The sequence below is a fragment of the Entamoeba histolytica genome, genomic scaffold (assembly GCF_000208925.1).
Source record: "Entamoeba histolytica HM-1:IMSS scf_1104750516339 genomic scaffold, whole genome shotgun sequence".
In the NCBI taxonomy this organism is placed as follows: Eukaryota; Evosea; order Mastigamoebida; family Endamoebidae; genus Entamoeba; species Entamoeba histolytica.
The window spans coordinates 13279-32313 of NW_001914910.1; the positions used below are offsets into that span (position 1 = coordinate 13279).

Below are 19035 nucleotides of genomic sequence, written 5' to 3' on the forward strand. Positions count from 1 at the left end.
AGAAATAAATATTAAAGAAAAAAAAAAATATAAGAAGAAGAGGACATTGTTAAATAAAAATATTTTAAATATATTAAAATTAATAAAAACAATGTCAAGAGAAAATTATGTTTATCTTCTGTCTAGGTATAGAGCCTTTATCAGTCATCACAGCATAGATATTTTTTATATTTATTTTCTATTCAACTTTAACAAAAATATAATTTAAAATATTTAATTTAATACTGGTTTCCAGCTTTCCCAAACTAATTTGATTGTTCCAGGAACATTCTTTTCAACTACACCAAGACATTGAACAATACAACTTTCTACTATTACATCATTTAATACATTTGGAGTTCGTACCCATACCATTCCATTTATTCCAACTGCAATTTCAAATGGTGTATATTCTCCAATACATGTTAAAACACAACATCCATCACCCATTATTCTACGACACATTGATTGAGGTACGGAGAATGCCCATCCTCCTTGTAATTCACCAAAACCATCTTCCATTTTTCTTTGTGAAACACAAACAACTTGAGGAACATTTTCTTTAGAAACAACACGACAATAAACATAATCACCATCTAATAAATTTGGTTTACTCTTTTTTGTAGCATTTTCAAAGGCAAGAAAATCAAGTTCAGCATAACAATAAGAACCAATATCAACAAGATATTTATCTTTAACTCGTTTAACTATTTTACCAACACAAACATCTTCAACTGATGGATGATACTAATTTATTAATTTATTTTTATTATATCAAAATTATTGAATTTTTAAAGGGTTTTTTCCCTTTTAAATAAAATTTGATTTTCAAACTTTTTTTAAATCACTAAATACATGATAATACTTCGTTTGTTGTTGGTACTTTAATATTCCTGCTCTGGAAACTGTAGGAACACCATTCCGTTTTATTATTCCATCACCAAATCTTGCTCCTTGAACATACTCAAATGTGTCTCCAGGAAAAACAGTCTTAATTGATGTAAAAGCTACTTTTGTTGCCATGATAAGTTTTATAGTTCTTCTTTATCTTTTTTAAAAAAATCAAAGAAAAACAAAACTGAAATTTTATTAGATCTATTAATTATTTATTGGATGAGTCATAGAAGAAAGAACTTCATTATTTTCAAACAAACTTCTCCATTCACTTTTGTTAATTTTACTCAATATTATACATCTGATCAAATGTCAATTGAAGATGAAGAATCAAATGATGAAAGATTTGTATTACAATCAACTGTAAATATGATTGACGTATTAAGAAAATGTAATGATAAATTGGATTTTACTTCATTTTTCAGTAGACCAATTACTTCTCCTTCAACACCAACAGGAAATATGAACAGAGATAATGAAAATAATGATTTAATTCTTTCTACAGAACAATTATTAGGAACTGGTGTTGATCCAACGTTTGCTATCTTTATTTTTATATAAAAATAATTAAAAAAGAAGTTTATTATTATAGACAAACTACCGGAAAATTAATTAATTCAAGATATCGTATTATTTCATTATTGGGTAATGGAGCATTTGGACAAGTTGTAAAAGCTCATGATGAACAAAATAATAAAGAAGTTGCTATAAAAGTATTAAAAAATAAAGCATCATATATGAGACAGGCTATGTTAGAAATTGCTGTATTACATTTATTAAATAAACATTTTGATCCAGATTGTAAATATCATACACTTCGAATGTATGACCATTTTGTTTTTTATAATCATGTTTGTATTGTTACTGAATTACTTGGAATGAATTTATATGAATTAATTAAACAAAAACAATATAATGGATTAAATCTTCGATTAACTGTTAATATATTAAAACAGTTAGTTGAGAGTTTAGATATATTATATAAAAATAATATTGCTCATTGTGACTTAAAACCAGAAAATATTTTACTTGTAGATAATACTAGTAATATTAGATTAATTGATTTTGGTTCCTCATGTTTTGAGAATAGCACATTATATACTTATATTCAGTCAAGACATTATCGATCACCTGAAGTTCTTTTAGGTATTAAATATACAACGGCAATAGATATGTGGTCATTTGGGTGTATTGCAGCTGAATTAATTCTTGGGATTCCAATTTTTCCTGGAAGTTCTGAATATAATCAACTAGAGAGAATTATCAAGATGATAGGTATGCCACCAAAAAAAGTCTTAGACCAAGGGACAAAAACAAGAAAATTTTTTAAATTAGAAATGAATGGTTGGGTTTTTAAATCACGTGATGAATATGAAATGGAAAATAATGTTCGTCTTGAACCAAATAGACAGTATCATCACTATACAGACTTAGAAAATTTCACTGAACGATTAAGTAAAGTAATAAAAAATCCACAAACACTAAAATTAGCTAGAAAAACTTATCTTGATTTCTTACAAAGAACTTTATGTTGGGATCCTGATCTTCGACTAACTCCTACACAAGCTATGCAACACCCTTTCTTATTGAATAAACCACTTCACCCAAATTATCAACCTCCTCATCTTCCTGAACCTTGTAGAAATTATCCAGGAGATAGTGCTTTGTCTGCAGATGATGCTTTAAAAATCGTTTGCCCACCATCAATTATGCCATCTAAATTCAAATATCAAACATACACTACACAAGTTTATTATCAAGTGTTTATTGCTGCTCTAGAAAAAGGTATTGTTTTAAATATCTTAAATGCAAACCCATTTGCCTTACAACCAATGACCCCTCCAGTTCTTTTATGGGAGGAAGTTGAAAATAGGAAAAAACGTAATGAAAAACAACGTGAACGGTCTAAGAAAAGAAGACCTGAACATCAAACTGAAACATATAATGGAAGACAAATAGTTCAACAAGCACAAAGCATGAATGGATCAAGTTGGAAAGGGAGTGATGGATCATATTCTTCACCATTTGGAAAAGATATGCATAAGAGTTTTGGGCAGTCATGGAGTAAAAATCATCCAATGATTATGCCACAAGACAAATGACTCAATTTGAAAAACATCAATCATAAATTTTTATTTCTGTAGAAAAGCCATTTTTCGTTATACTTTTTTCATGTTGAGTCGCTTTCGTTTTCATAGGTTTCGTGTAAATAACACAACATTAAATAGAAAAGTTACATTTCAATATTAGATCTTAGAATTTAAAAAGCAAGGAAATACATTTAGATAATTCCAAAAATAAATCAAAGAAAAAGATTGGGTTGAAAATAAGAAAAAAAACGGGATGATATGAAGAGAAAAAGAAAAAAAAGAGAAAAAAAAAAAGAGAAGAACTAAGATCCACAATTGAACAATGTCTAGTTTGTTTACTTTTATCAAAATAGAAGTTCTATAAAAAATAAATTAACCTACTAGCCCAAGAGTATGACCAACTGTACAGTCAAACAGGAAAGAAGATTGGATTTGATGATTTTTCATTAGTAAAGGTTGTTGGAAGAGGTAGTTTTGGAAAGGTACTTCAAGTGAAGAAGAAGGATGATGGAAAGATTTTTGCTATGAAAATTCTTGATAAGTCCAAAGTAATGAAAACTAAACAACAAAAACATACCAATGATGAAAAGAAAATTTTACAACATGTTAATCACCCATTCATAGTTCAATTGTATTATGCTTTCCAAACCCCAGAGAAACTATATATGGTTATGGAATTTATTAATGGTGGAGAATTATTCCATCGTTTAGATTTAGAAGAATGTATTAATGAAGAACAAACAAAATTTTATACCTCTGAATTATGTTTAGCATTAATACATCTTCATTCTTTAGGAATTGTTTATCGTGATCTTAAACCAGAAAATATTTTAATAGATGCTTCTGGCAACATTAAATTAACTGACTTTGGTCTTAGTAAACAACTTTCAAGTGAAGATGATCAAACATCTACTTTTTGTGGAACACCAGACTATTTAGCTCCTGAAATCCTTACTGCAAAAGGGTATGGTATTGAAGTTGATTGGTGGAGTTTAGGTGTTGTTGTTTATGAAATGCTTTCAGGTTATACTCCATTTGCAGCAGATGATGATGGTAATCAAAATGAAACCTATCAAAATATATTAAATAAAGAACCAGAGTTCCTTCCATCAATATCATCTGATGCTCAAGACTTTATAACTTGTTGTCTTAAGAAAGACCCTACTCAAAGAATTAAAGACGATCAGATTAAGGGCCATCAATGGTTTGCTGGAATTGATTGGGATCTTCTCTTACAAAAGAAAGTTCCTGTTCCATGGAAGCCAAAAGTATCTGGAGCTGATGACGTATCTAACATTGATGAAGAATTTACTAATGAAGATGCTCAAAAAATGACACCATCAGAAAATGTAGCATTAAAAGGAGACGAATTTGCCGGATTCACTTTCCAAGATGATGCCGCTCTAAATGGACAACTTTAATTTAAATTAATGTTCAATTAAAATAGTTTTGATTTGAAAGTCATTCACAAACCCAAACAGAAATTCTCTTGAATTCTCCTGAGTTAGTTTTGAAAGCATTAATAGTATTAGTGTAATTTTCATAAATCATTGAGTCAATAATATATGTCTTGTTTACTTTCAGCCAATAACCATAGAAAATTCCAAAAAGATTTTTTGAACTATCACCAAAAAATGAACATACTGCCTCTTTAGGTAATTTAGGTCGATAAATTTGAATGTCACTTAAACATTCCTCAAAGATAATTAATTGTTCATCTCCATTAATCATATCTTGCATAATCTCTTTTGGCATTACTGAATGAAAACTACCAAATATTCCATTTGTTGTTTCAACACATATAATAACATTATTTAATAATTTTGTTTTTTCATAGAATTTACTTGGTTTAATCTCATCAAATGAAGAGTCATAAACACAACTTTTAATAGTTTTGTTGATTTTTTGAGATACTCTTTCAATAACACTTTCATATTGTTTATTTGTTATGTTTTCAGGTCTTGGTTGAGTTGGTGTTTCAGCTGGACCATCAACATTTTGCAAAAAATCCATATTATTTTCAAATAATTGATGAACTTTTACAGGTTCTACTTTCTTTGTAATTAGTGTTTTTCTTGGAGACATTGGTGGTGTAACGGTAACATCCGGAAGGAGTCCAAGAGTATTTTCTCCAATAGTTTGGAGATTTAGATTAGATGAAAGATTTGATGACTGAGAATAATTTTGACGAGGAATATTTCCAGTTGGTAAATTAGAATGAACATAATCCCTTAGTTCGTTTAGTTCATTTCTCATTTCCTTTATTTCAGTTAAAAGCATTAGAAGGAGTTTATCTCTATCCATAAACTTTTATTGTTTCTAAGTTCTTTCCTTTTTGATTTAAAAAAAATTTTTATTGAAAGATCTTTGAAATAATTCTTTTATTTATTTTTTGTATTGATTTAAATCAAAAGAAATCTTTAACTTCAACATTCTTATACAATGCTACATTCTTCTATCCCTAATGCATTTGTAACGCTGGTTAAATAAGACTCTTCTTTAGAATTTTGATTAGAGTTGTATGCTGAATATGAATGGCTTGAAACTCTATCACTATCAATTATTACTTCGTCATTGTGTTCTGGGGTTTCATCAATAAAAATGTCTCTGTCCTCTTCAAACACTGCTTGTTGATTAACATTTTTTCTACCACCTCTTCTACTGCAATCATCTTCTTCACCACCAAGAGTTTCCCATTCGTCAGTAAGTATTTCATTATCAGTTGTGGATTGTACAGAATATTGACGTGGTTCATTTTGAATATGAGAGAATTGAGGTGTATGAGAACTGGCTTGTGCACCAATAGACTTCATCATTTCTTTGTATTTTTTAGCAGAAGGAGAGTTATACTTCTCTTGTAATCCACAATGAAGGTCAACACCATTTTGTTTTAGGTATGCTGCAAATTTTGCATTTCCACCTTGCTTCATAATCTCTAATTCAGAGTACTTCCATTCGTCCATATCAATTGATCGTACAAATGTTAAATGAACACCTAATCCACGATGAAGTCCAGCACATTGAATACAAAGAAAAATTCCATAAGTAACAGATGCCCAGGTAGGATTTGCAGTCCCACATTCAAAACATCTACAATTTTCTCTTTGTTGTTTGAGTTGTCTCATAACATTATCCCTTTCTTGATGTGTGGCATAACTCATCTTTATTTTTGTTTTGGCAACTGAATTTTAAAAGTACTTTTTCTATAAAAAATAAATTATGTTGTTTATAACAAAATATCTCTTTTTAATTACAATAATACATTATTCCATAAGATTCAAGACGAATTAATTGTTTAGGAACAGCTTTGAAAGCTGAACGATGGGGAGACATTAGTTCTGTAACATTTCCATGAATTTTTTTGACATGTATTCTTAAGTGTTTTTTAGCATCATTTTTACGTTTAAAACGTAAAGTACAACCTGGGAATGGACATTGAAATGGCTTTTCATCAGAATGGTAAAGCATATGAATCTTAAGATCAGTAGCACGAGCAAAACGTTTCTGACAAATATTACAACAATATGGCTTAACTCCTGTATGAATTCTAACATGAATTTCACACTCTGATTTTCTTAAGAAAGCTTTACCACAAAACTCACAGACATGTTCTTTAACAGTAGAATGTCGGCTCATATGTCTATGAAGAGACTCTTCACTATCATAACACTTCCCACAACCTTCATGTGGACATATATACTTTCCAGTTGTATGTTTCTTACTAATAAATTTATCATAAATGATATTCACACTACGTTCTATTTGGCTTTCCATTTGTTATAATTAATTTAATCTCATCTCATTATAAGATATTTCAAAAGAGCCAAAACTTCTTCTTTGCTCTGAACTGAAAGAGAGCCAATTCTGAATAATTATGAAACGTATCTTTTCATTTGTTGAATTTTCTTATCTTCTTGTCTTCTATGAACAACAAAATATCTTCTAGTTTTATTATAGTTTTAATTTAATTTATACTTAGTTGAACAAAAGAAGAGGAGACAGTTTTATTTTAAGGATTTTAAAAAAAGGAAAAAGAGACACACACTAAAATAGTTTCTATTTTTAAATAACTGAATGTGTTTTTGTATTAATAACACAACTTAACAAACCTTAACTGTGAAAAATAAATATCAAAGTTTATTAGTTTTATTGAGTAGTTTGGCTAATCCTTTTTGTTTAATTTAAAATATTGAATGTTTTATAAAAGAATAAAATAGATAATATGAGAGAATGGTTGACAACTCAGCAATAGAGAGTTTTAAATAGTTTATTTGGTAATAGAAGTTGAGAGATAGCTTTTTTATTATTTATACGTCTTTTTTTAGTAATTGAAATATTCTGTTTATCTAGAAAGAAAATATTATAAGTGTCAGTTTTTCTTTTAAGTTTTGTTCTAAATGTTGAGTATAGTACAACACTAAGTTTGAGAGAATAATTAAAAAAGATACAAACAATAATTTTGTTTTGGTTATTGAAGAGTTATAAGATAAAGTTTTACCACAAAATAAAAAACATATAATTGTTTATTTTAAAGAAAGTATTATCCATTAAAAATGGGGTATGAGAAACATCTATAGATGAAATAATGATTCTTTCAACTCTCAATGTGACAAAAGAATAAATGCTTAATATAATAAAATAATTTCTTTATTTTAAAATAAAGATTTATTTAAAATATTATTGTGAATGCTAATTATTTACAAAGACTTGAGAAGTAACTATTTTCTAAATCGATTTTTATAATAATAAATAAATACTTTGTAAATGAATGATATGAATATAAACAAAAGAATGTCTCTCTTTATTTTATCAGAACTTTAATTAGATTTATAATATCTTTATATTCTTTCAAAACATAATATTTCTTTCTATCATAAATACTTTCTCTTTTTAAAGTTTGAATAGTATTTATATTATATGTTTTTTTATAAATAATTCAATTTTAACATATTATTTGATTTTATAAACAATATTTTGAATAAAAACACTTCAATGGACAATATATTCAAAGAAATTAAAACAGGTGATAAAAAATAAATAACATTGACTTGTCCTTGTCAAAATAAAATAACTTTAATAATTGTTTTTTATTTCTAATGGTAAAAATGTTTTGGTTCAATACAATAGAATTACAAATTATTACAAATGACTATTATAACAAAAATATCAAATGAATTTATCACTTTTTGTAAAGTTTTGATGTTTAATAATAATTAATATTTCTTGAAGAAGAGTAAACTGGTATATGAAAAATATAATAAAAATTGAAGTTTATTATTTTATTAAATACATTGAACGAAAAATTCCTTAATTAAAAGAAGCGTAATAACTAATATAATTATTTAGTAAAAATAACATGAAGAGACTAATAACCAAAAATTAAATAAACATTGAGCATACAACATCGTTAAAAATCAATATATAAAATTAAATTTAGCATTAGTATTTGTAAAAAACATAAATATGCACTATACAAAACATATTTAACTAAGTTAATATAGAATTATTGAATTATATATTTGAATGAGTGATTTAATTAATAAAAATTGAGGTTTCAATAAATTGTAATACCAATATAAAATATCAAAAAATAAAAATGCGTAACAAAATAGAATTATCAAATAAATAAGTCAAATTTGACTAATCCATTTCATACATAAAAACAATTATTTGGTTAGGAATTAAATTAGAATTAAATTATATTATTTAAGAATAGTTTATATTTACTGTTTCTTTTCATTATTTATTTATTCTTTTTGTATTATTTCTTTCATCTGTATTATTTTTTGTTGTTAATTTTATTCATTTAAATTTTATTCTTTCACCATCTTTTTATTTTATTCTTTATTTATTTCTTTTGGAAATATTTATGATGAATTATTGTTTTATTCTATAATTTATGTATTTCATTTTATCTTTTTCTATTCTTTTATTAATTCATTTTCATTTCTTCTTTTTGTATTTTGTATATTATATTTAATGTATTATGAAATATATGTATTATCGTTATTATTTTATTTCATAATTATTTACAATTTAAATATATTCGTTATGAATTTTGTTATTTCTTTGTATTTTAAATTTCAATTATTTTTTAAAATGCTCATTCCATTTTATTTATTCGTTGTTTTTGAATGTGATACTTAAATTTTATTTTATTTGTTGCATTACATGTTTATTTAAACATTTAATCAATATTTATTCTTTCTATTTTTATATTCATTCTTATTTCTCTTTATTTATAAATTCATCTTTATTTGTATTGTTTCTTTTATTCTTATTATTAAATATTCATATTTATTTTCATTTTAATTCTTTGATATTTATTTATTATATTCTCTGTTATTTTATATTCTCATGAATAGCATTTCCATTTTGGTTTTCATAAAAATATTTAAAATATATTTCCATTTTTATTATTTATATTTTCTAATTTCTCAAATCATCGAAGAGAAATTCCCAAAAGCAAATCACACATTATATATGGATGATTTGAGAATAATGATGCAAAGTAGTGAAGAAATGGGAATAATCCACAACGAAATTAAAGAAATAATAAGTGGAATAGGGATGGAAATGAATGAGAAAAAGTCAGGAATGGTATTAAAAAACATTAAGAAAATCCCAGATGGAATGCAAAACATCCCCGTAGTTGAAGGTGAGGACTTGTATAAATACTTAGGAATATGGCAGTCCGATGAAATTGATGACACCTTCAATTGTAAATCCATCAAAGAAAAAATGAATCAAAAGATGGAAGAAATAAACACTGATGAAAGTAGTAATAGAAGATATATTACTAGAATAAACACTGAAGTAATCAATATCTTCAGATATTCAGCATCAGTTGTAAATTGGAAAATCACTGAATTAGATAAAATTGATTTGGAGATAAGAAAATATTTAAGAAAGGCAAAATACAATGATGAAACTTCAAAGATAGGTTGTATGTCCCTCAAGAAGAAATGGGTGAAGGATTAATAAACATAAATGACGAATATGTTATTGAATTAGTTAGAACAGTGATGTACTACTGTACCAGAGAAAGTGAAATTGGAAATAACATATTAGATAGATGGTACAATAAGAAGGGAATATTGAATAGAATTAAAAACAATAATTCATATAAAATCCCAGAAACAAAAATAGAAGAAATAATAAATGAAGGGATTGAAAAGAAAAAAGAAAAAGAAGTAGTAGTAGAAATAAAGAAATTATTGATAAATACATCAAAAAATGGAAGTATCATCAAATAAGTGACATCTTAGAAGATGGTTCATGTCAAAATGAGTAGATAAAACTACTACAGTGAAAGCATGGAAGTCATTCAATATTAAAAAGAACACATTCCTACAATTAACTAAAATGAATGATGGAGCAATATTTTGTGTGTATAGAAAATCAAAAATAATGAAAAATGAAAGATTAAAATACTCAACACTTTGTAAAGACAAGATAGCTACAGTAGAACACATTCTACTATCTTGTATTTATCATAATAAATCACAAATGGAAAAATATGACAATATTGGCATTATAATATTGATTAATAAGAAAATATACAGGAAATAAGCAATATAAAACCCCCATATGAAACAATATTCAAATATAAAGACATCACAATGATATTGAACAAACAAATAATGCATAAAAGTGATGGACAATATCATAAAATACCAGATATATACGTATTAGATAAAAAGAATAAAACTGGTCTAATATTTGATATGACTATTGTGGCTGATAATAATATTAATGGAGAATATTGGAAGAAAAGAATTAAGTATAATGAATTAAAGAATAGGTTAATGAAAATAGAAAAATTAAAAGATGTCAAAATAAATCCAGTAGTAATTTCAATCAATGGATTAATAAATAAAGAAAGTATTAAATTAATTAAAGAATTAAAAATTGAAATTGACATCATTAAAGAAATTAAAAACCTTGTCATAAAAAACATTATAGATGTCATTGAATATTGTTTCAACCACAATCAAACATACTCCGTAGAGCTGCTAGAAGAAGAAGACGAAGGGACGGGATTAGTCTCCCCTGAGCCAGGAAGAATAGAAAATTGTTTATTATATGAGCATTTTTGTGAATAGAATGAAATTTTTATTCAATTTCCTTTATTTTTTAACTTCTTTATTTAACGAAACAAGTAATAATTGATGTAGGATTTTTTTATTTCAGCACATTATTTTATTAAGAACAAAAATACCTTTTATAGGATGAAGTGTTACATAACAAGTAATGTTTATTTTGTTTTAAAAATGTTTATAATCGATTGGTTTATACTAACTCAGCTTAAAATGGATTGTACAAAAGAAAAGAAATATGTTTTTAAATAAACACAAATATATTGATATTTGAAGAATTGGTAAAACATTTAATACAACTACAGCAATAACAAAATAGCATTTGGTAAGAATATTAATTGATTAAATAAAATAAATTCAATGTTATTATTCATATTTTTTAAATTTTAAGTCAATAAAAATGAGTATAAATGGATTAATTAACGAAGTATTTATGAATACATTTTATTTGTGAAAAAAAAATAAAACAATCAATTTTACTTATAAAATAACAATTTTTAATTGAAAATCCCCATAAAATTGGGATTTAAAAAAGGTAAAAATAAATTTATTAATTTATTAATAATAAAAAATAGTATTATATAAAAAACAAAAAAAAATTAACTATAAAGTTTATTTCATGTTTTCATTTGGTAATTTATTTAGAAAAAATACATCTTCTACTCCATCACGACCTAAAGGAAATTCTACTTCTAATGCACCAATTAATCTAAACTTAATTAAAACACCAGAAATTAATGGAGTTACATTTTTTAATGATTACCAAGTACATTGTTTAAGTTTTATTAATGACCTTGGAAATGGACTTGAAAGTATGATGGACTATTCTCCTGAAGCAACAAATATTGCTATTAGAAGGGCAGAAGCTATGGACCAATCATTAAAACGAATGGAATTTCTTTCTAATGGCTTAGAAAAATATTTAAATGAAATGGTTATGATTGCACAAACTCCTAAACCAACAATTTCTACTGAAATAACACCTTTTAAAAGACAAAGAACATTAGAAAATATGATCATTTCTCAAGTTAATGAATCAGAAAATATTTCAAATAATTAAATTATCAATTCATTGATTTTGTGGTTGTTCTAAATGATAGCCTTGTTTAATGTCATCATACTCTTTTATATTCTCTTTTAAATATTCAAACTCTTTTTCTCTTAATTCTCTAACAACTTTAGCTGGAGATCCCATTACTAATGAATTATCTGGAATAACTGTTCTTGATGTAACGAGAGAATTAGCTCCAATAAGAACATTCTTCCCAATTTTAACATCATCTAAGATGGTTGATCCCATTCCAATCATACTTCCATCTCCTACTTCACATGAGTGAAGAATTACTGAATGTCCAATGGTAACATTTTTACCAACAATAGTTGGCTTTCCAATTGAGGTATGAACAACAGAACAATCTTGAACATTAGAATTTTCTCCAATAACAATCTTTGCCATGTCACCTCTTAGTACAGCATTGAACCAAATACTTGCTTTACTTTCTACTTCAACATCACCAATTAAAAATACTCCTGGAGTAATAAATGCATCTTTAGCAACTTTTGGTACATTACCATTATGTGGTATAAATTGTTGAGAAGACATAACTAACAATTTTAAGTTTCACTTCAATCTATATGAGTCAAGGTATATCGAATTTCGTAGTACCAAAAAATCTTCTTTTCCTTCAATGTAAATTCAAGGAAATAACAACATCAATGTAATTAGAATTAATGAAATTGTAATACTTAAATAATAAAATTATTTATTTTAAATAAAAAAACTAAAACTTAAAAAAATAATGGAAAAGAACGTTCAGAAGTTATATGATCGTTCTATTCGTACTTGGGGAATAGAGGCACAACAACTATTATTAAATTCTCACATCTTAGCTGTTGGATATGATCCATTAATGTCAGAAATATTGAAAAATGTTGTAATCAGTGGAATATCAAAAGTTACTGTGATTGACACTTATAAAGGTGAACCAATTTATACTACTCAGTACGATAAAAATCATTTATTTACACCTGAACAAGGTGGTGTTGTTTGTTTATTATTTGATTGTATTATAAAAATTTAACAAAAGTAGAGAACATCATCTATTGAAAAAGTAAAAAGTGTTAATAGTGATTTAACAATTAATGTAATTAAAGAAAGTCAATTAAATGATGACTTATTTAATTCTCTTTCTTTAATTATTTGTACTCTTCCAGATGAACATTTATTATCAAAATTAGAATCTTCAAGTAAACCAATAATTTTTTGTTCAAGCGTTGGAGGTGTTGGTAACTTTTATGTAACTAACATCAATGGACATTACAAGCCAATTAAAGAATACATCCTTTGTGATACTCCAAAAATGGTTGCAAGACAAATTATTAAAACATATTTTATTCAATACAATACAATGGATACTTATTCTGTTGATACACTATCTTCATCATTTGTTCATCTTCTCAATAAAGAAGAACAACTTGAGTTATTAGTTGGATTTAATTATGCTCCAGTAAACAGTGTTATTGGTTCTCTTGCTGCTCAAGAAGTTATAAATATCATTGGTAAAAGGCCAACATATACCAATGAAGACTCTAATGGTTTTATTTATGATTCTGTTAATAATATTGGAGATATTATTTGTACAAATCCAACACTACAACAAAAGAATATGAAGATAAATGAAAACAAACATTTTGTTATTCTTGATTAAAAGTAATTAGACTCTTTCTTTATTGTTATTAAGTTCATCAATTGAGAAGAAGAAGAAGAAAGGAAAGATAAGAATAAGAATAAGAATAAGAATAAGAATAAGAATAAGAATAAGAATAAGAATAAGACATGAATAAAGAAAGAGAAATAAAGAAAAAGACACAAGAAGATAATAAAAAACACAAAATTTAATTTATTTGTAAAATAATTTTCTTTGTTATAAAACATAAAAATGAGAAAATAAAATGAACTTTAAAAATGAAAGGTAAAGAAGAACAGCACCAAAGATGAGTGAGGCAAGATTAGAAGAATTAAGAATGAAAACAATTTCTCAAATTAACCGACCATATTATATGGAAGGGAATGTTACACTTTTTGATAAAAAATGGAAAAAACGATATTTAATTTGGAAAGGAATGGTACTATATTTTTATGATAAAAAAGGAAGTAAAGACATTACAAAAGAAGTATATGAATTAAGTAAAGATACAACATGGAATATTGAATTTGATAATAAAGAAAAGAAAAATATTATTAAGTTAAAAGGGAAAAGTGAAGTAATAATATTAGTAGATGAAACAATAACACTACTTGAAAATGGATATAATCAATTCAAACAAGATATTGAAACAGAAAGAAAACGAATTGAAATAGAACAAAGCAAAATGAAAGAACCAATTTTATTAAATTGGGAAGAAGTTGAAAAGAGAATAAATATAAAACAAGGGAAATGGAATAGTAAAGAAGTACAAACACTTTTAAAAGAACTTGGACAAATAACTACAGAAAAATATTTATATGATATTTTGTGTAAAATTCTTAATGGATGGAATGAACAAGAGTTCATTGATTTTTTTTATAAAGAATATTGTGAAGAAGACCTTGAAGATATGGGATCTTTTCTAGCTGGTTCTAATAAAGATAATACAACTATTCAATTTGTATTTGGAAATGATGAAAAAGGAGCACATTTTATTGCAAATATTTATAAAAAAATTTATAAACAATATGAACTTGTTTGGAGTGAAATTGCAAGATGTTTATTAGTTTCATTAGCTTCATGGAAATTAACATCTAAAGATAAAATGTTTCAAATAATTACATTAGACTTATTTAATCTATTTGAAACAGCAGAAATAGTTACATTTCTACATTTTTATGCAGATTATGAAGAAGAATTAAATATTTGTTTATGGTGTTCATTACCAGAACATATTCAATTTTATTTAAAAGAGTTTGTGTTTTATAATACTATTTAAACTATAATTTTATTATAAGAAAATATTAATAAAAATTAGAATCACTAATGGATGGAAAAAAGACCAAATTAATTCTTTGATTTCTATGATCACATTAATGTGGTCTTGGAAGTCTGATGATATTGAACATTTAAAACATATTTTAATTTAAACAAAATAAAATAAAAATTTTCTTTTTTATGATTAAATAAGAAACAAAAATTTAAAACAAAGGAAGTCTTTTATTTGAAACAATTATTGTATTTTTAGAACAATCTATTTATTTTTTTCAAATTGTTAAAGAACTATTATTTCTAATAAAAAAGTATTGTTTTTAAACTTATTAAACTATTAAACCAAATTCTTCTTTTAATTCCAAAAAAAAATATAAAAAGTAATAATAATAAATTACGTGGATACTAAAAAGAATAAAATGCCAGATCGAAAAACCAGTGAAATTCTAAATATCCAAAAATAGAAAAACCAGTGAAATTCTAAATATCCAAAAATAGAAAAACCAGTGAACTGAAAGAAATTAGAGAACTTGTTTCGTATCTAATAAATAATATGCCACAAACACACCATTTTAAAATTGTGTTACTTGGTTCAGGTTCAGTAGGAAAATCAGCTATTGCCACTAGATATGTAAAAAATACATTTATTGGAAGATATGACCCAACCATCGAAGAAACATTTTCTAAGACGATTGAAATTGATGGAACAACTGTACAATTAGAAATTTATGACACCGCAGGGACGGTTTGTTATTTTATAGTTAAACTAATAAGAGTAATATAATTCTATACTTCAAAAAAAGGGTTTTTAAATTCATATTAACGAAATAATAGGAACAATTCAGAACTTTACAAGACCTTTATATGAAAGAAGGTGATGGTTTCATATTAGTCTTCTCTCTTGTATCAGTTGCTACTTTTAACGACCTTTCAAGTATTTATGGACATATTAATGAAGTTAAAAATTCAATGGAAAAAAAATTTGTTCCAATTGTTATTGCAGGAAATAAATGTGATTTAGATAATAGAACTGTTACTACTGAACAAGCCCAAGAATTTGCAAATAATAATGGTTGTCATTTTATGGAAACATCAGCAAAGACTCAAAAAAATATTAATGAAATGTTCGAATATCTTACAAGACAATTAATAGAACATTTACCAGCTAAGAAACAAAAGTGCTTAATATTATAATTTTGTGTGCACATTAAACATAAACACCTTAATTTAAAGATTTTTTACTTTTTAGGATGTTTTTCTTTTTAGGATTTTTTCTTTTGACTTTTTTCTTTTTGTGATTTTTTTATCTATCCTTTAAAAGAAAAGAAATAATCTCATCTATTATCTTGTTGTCATTCTTTTTATTGATTATTATTATTATCAACTTTTTATTTAATGACTTTTAATTATTTCATCGTAATACTTTATTTAGAGAATTAATATTATTAAAATTTTTATCATATAACCATATTACGCTAAGTTATTAATTTTCTATCAATAACCTTGACTCTGGGTTTCAGTGCGTTAAGCGAAACCGTTAGTTAGTAAAAAAAAATTAAAAAAGAGAACTTATAAAATTTTCAACTTCCAGATGTCTAAAGACAACAAACCAACGCAGAAAGTAAATTCCAAATTCTCAAAGGAAGTGTTTCTTAAGATAAAAGGATTTATTGAAGATTCACAAAATAAAGGTTTTTTGATTTCTGCGAATTCGTTAAGTTGTTTCAACGAAGAGGAAACAAGTGGAAATATCGTTGAAATTGAGTCTTCAGATTTGGATACTTTTAATGTGACAAAGAAGTGGACAACAATAACAGAAAAAGAAGGGACTAAAGAAGATGTCAATACGGAAAATGAGCGATTACAAGAAGCTATTAAAGGACTTCCTAATGAAATGGTTTTAAGTTTAGATGAATTTGGATTTCAATTATGGAAATTAATTCATAAAATTCCTATTATATCTTTGAATGATAATGCTCAATCTAATCAATGGTATGGAAGAGAGATTAAAATGTCTCCATCATTAATTTGTATTAATAAAAATAGAGAGTATTTGACTCCCTTCCTAAAATTTCCTCCTTTTGAGGAAGCCAAAAAAATGATAACTCAAGAATGTTTTATTCCTAAGAATAATAATAACAAAGTTGTGTATTATTACACTAAAACTGAATTCCAAGAATGGTATAATAAAGTTGTTGTACAACACGCAATAAATGTAAGGTCATATTTAAATATTGATCGTAATGTTGTGGTGATAATGGATGAATATTTTAAACCTTTTGTTGAACCATTACAATGTCCAGGAGTTTTTCCATTCTTTATTAAGACTGAATGCTCAGACCAAGTCAATTTTATTTCAGGAGTTATTAATTCATATCTTAATATGTTAAAGAATGAGTATGATATTAACGAAAATACAATAGAAGGAGATATTCCTGGATTTATTAAGGAAGTACTTAATAACCATTTATTCATTTACAAATTATTAGAAAATTTAGAACCAGCATCATCAACACCTATTAAATTTATTAATCAAAACACTAAAGTTAATATATATAACTACTTGACTAATTCTAAAAATGAATCAGAAAAGACTATGATAACCGATTCTATACAAAAAAATGAACTTATAACTTTTATTAATCAACTTTTATTAGAAAGAAAATGTGTCACTTTAGACACAATCAAAAACTATTGTAAAATTAGATTCCAAATAGATGTCAATGAAGAAGAGTTAAATGAAATTATAAAAACGATTGGACTTATTACTAAAACTGACTTTTGTAATGTTGAAAATAAAGACTTTTTATTAAGTGATGTTGAAGAGTTTGTTCGTGGGATGTTATATTATCAGGAAATACCAGTTAATAGAACTGTCTTTATTGACTTTTTTGACTATCGACTTAGTGCTGCAAATAGAATGAAAATTGTTACTGATAAGCAACACCTTAATGAAGCTATGACTATCTCAAGAGAAAGTGTACAATCAAGCATTGCAACTGCATTACTTGGTGATGGACCATTATTACCATTATTGGTTGGAATGAGTCCATTTGCTAAAGAAAAGAATGGAATGGCTTTAGAACAAAGTGGACATATAGTTATACCAAAAGAGTATATTGAATTAAGTGATTTCAAACAATGGGTATTATATATTGCCAGATATGTTAAAGAGTTGTACTTAAAAAAAAATATACATGATACTTCTCCTAAACAATTCCTCATTGTTATACCTAAATTCTTCTATGAACTTATACAACAAATTAAGAATGAATTATCTAAACTTGGATTTGTTGTTGTCTTTATTTCTGATAATATTAGTTGTGTTACTCCATTAAGTGATATGATTAATAGAGTGATTGATAATATCATTAGAGATAGAACTATTCTTCCAGGTAAGGATATATTAACTTTAGATTATAATTTTCAAATAGCTAAAAAAGTCATTGATGTTTGTCGAATTGATGTTATACAGATGGTGTGTTGGCCATGGAAATATTATCATGACTCAAACCAGTTTACTTTAGGAAATATTGTTTCTGAAATTCGTAAGAGAAAAGAGTGTTATGATTTTAAGACATTATGCTCTCCAAAAAAACTCATTGGTGCAGACCTTCCTTGTGATACTTTTAATCTTATGAATGTACCACAATTTTATAGAAATTCTATCAGGTTATTCATAGGGTCTAACAAATTTTCTAATGCTTCTACGAAAACTGAACAATTAAATTTATTAAAAGGTGTATATCAACGATTTGGACTAATTCCTCTTCAAACTTTATTTGAGGAAGCAACCAATTTAGTAGTGAAAAGGAGCTATTAATCAAAATAAATGATTTGTTTTTTAATTACATTCTTTTTTCTTATAACAGAAAAACGTTATTAATTAACTTAATTAATATTTTGTATTTTCTTCTTATTAAAAATTTACCATACCTATTTTTTTAATAAGCATTTATGTTTATTAAGACTTCCATAATATGATTTTTATTTAAATTCTATTTATTTTTTGAT

General features: G+C 25.7%; 11 protein-coding genes across 11 annotated transcripts, besides 1 other annotated feature; 6 read left to right on the plus strand and 5 right to left on the minus strand.

Annotated features, from left to right (window-relative positions):
* Nucleotides 1-213: 213 nt before the first annotated feature.
* EHI_004770 (uncharacterized protein) lies at nucleotides 214-1002 on the minus strand (the record flags this gene model as incomplete). The annotated part of the gene is made up of 2 exons (XM_645621.1): nucleotides 214-726; nucleotides 814-1002. The coding sequence occupies 2 exons, from the start codon at nucleotides 1000-1002 to the stop codon at nucleotides 214-216; spliced, it is 702 nt and encodes a 233-aa protein (XP_650713.1).
* Nucleotides 1003-1092: 90 nt separating this feature from the next.
* EHI_004780 (protein kinase, putative) lies at nucleotides 1093-2975 on the plus strand (the record flags this gene model as incomplete). The annotated part of the gene is made up of 2 exons (XM_645620.1): nucleotides 1093-1409; nucleotides 1466-2975. 2 exons carry the CDS (start codon nucleotides 1093-1095, stop codon nucleotides 2973-2975), a joined length of 1827 nt encoding a protein of 608 aa, XP_650712.1.
* A 310-nt stretch (nucleotides 2976-3285) lies between these two features.
* Nucleotides 3286-4384, plus strand: EHI_004790 (protein kinase, putative; the record flags this gene model as incomplete). Its single annotated transcript, XM_645619.1, has 2 exons — nucleotides 3286-3292; nucleotides 3348-4384. The coding sequence occupies 2 exons, from the start codon at nucleotides 3286-3288 to the stop codon at nucleotides 4382-4384; spliced, it is 1044 nt and encodes a 347-aa protein (XP_650711.1).
* A 40-nt stretch (nucleotides 4385-4424) lies between these two features.
* Nucleotides 4425-5267, minus strand: EHI_004800 (uncharacterized protein; the record flags this gene model as incomplete). The annotated part of the gene is made up of 1 exon (XM_645618.1): nucleotides 4425-5267. The coding sequence occupies one exon, from the start codon at nucleotides 5265-5267 to the stop codon at nucleotides 4425-4427; it is 843 nt and encodes a 280-aa protein (XP_650710.1).
* A 131-nt stretch (nucleotides 5268-5398) lies between these two features.
* Nucleotides 5399-6124, minus strand: EHI_004810 (uncharacterized protein; the record flags this gene model as incomplete). Its single annotated transcript, XM_645617.1, has 1 exon — nucleotides 5399-6124. The coding sequence occupies one exon, from the start codon at nucleotides 6122-6124 to the stop codon at nucleotides 5399-5401; it is 726 nt and encodes a 241-aa protein (XP_650709.1).
* An 85-nt stretch (nucleotides 6125-6209) lies between these two features.
* Nucleotides 6210-6737, minus strand: EHI_004820 (uncharacterized protein; the record flags this gene model as incomplete). Its single annotated transcript, XM_645616.1, has 1 exon — nucleotides 6210-6737. One exon carries the CDS (start codon nucleotides 6735-6737, stop codon nucleotides 6210-6212), a length of 528 nt encoding a protein of 175 aa, XP_650708.1.
* A 2656-nt stretch (nucleotides 6738-9393) lies between these two features.
* Nucleotides 9394-11047: a repeat region.
* A 634-nt stretch (nucleotides 11048-11681) lies between these two features.
* On the plus strand, nucleotides 11682-12122 carry EHI_004830 (uncharacterized protein; the record flags this gene model as incomplete). Its single annotated transcript, XM_001913608.1, has 1 exon — nucleotides 11682-12122. One exon carries the CDS (start codon nucleotides 11682-11684, stop codon nucleotides 12120-12122), a length of 441 nt encoding a protein of 146 aa, XP_001913643.1.
* Nucleotides 12123-12131: 9 nt separating this feature from the next.
* EHI_004840 (bacterial transferase hexapeptide family protein) lies at nucleotides 12132-12665 on the minus strand (the record flags this gene model as incomplete). The annotated part of the gene is made up of 1 exon (XM_645615.2): nucleotides 12132-12665. One exon carries the CDS (start codon nucleotides 12663-12665, stop codon nucleotides 12132-12134), a length of 534 nt encoding a protein of 177 aa, XP_650707.2.
* Nucleotides 12666-12861: 196 nt separating this feature from the next.
* On the plus strand, nucleotides 12862-13770 carry EHI_004850 (ubiquitin-activating enzyme, putative; the record flags this gene model as incomplete). Its single annotated transcript, XM_645614.1, has 2 exons — nucleotides 12862-13107; nucleotides 13153-13770. 2 exons carry the CDS (start codon nucleotides 12862-12864, stop codon nucleotides 13768-13770), a joined length of 864 nt encoding a protein of 287 aa, XP_650706.1.
* A 1804-nt stretch (nucleotides 13771-15574) lies between these two features.
* EHI_004860 (Ras family GTPase) lies at nucleotides 15575-16215 on the plus strand (the record flags this gene model as incomplete). Its single annotated transcript, XM_645612.1, has 2 exons — nucleotides 15575-15766; nucleotides 15856-16215. 2 exons carry the CDS (start codon nucleotides 15575-15577, stop codon nucleotides 16213-16215), a joined length of 552 nt encoding a protein of 183 aa, XP_650704.1.
* A 397-nt stretch (nucleotides 16216-16612) lies between these two features.
* Nucleotides 16613-18844, plus strand: EHI_004870 (uncharacterized protein; the record flags this gene model as incomplete). Its single annotated transcript, XM_645611.1, has 1 exon — nucleotides 16613-18844. The coding sequence occupies one exon, from the start codon at nucleotides 16613-16615 to the stop codon at nucleotides 18842-18844; it is 2232 nt and encodes a 743-aa protein (XP_650703.1).
* Between the last annotated feature and the right edge of the window lie 191 nt (nucleotides 18845-19035).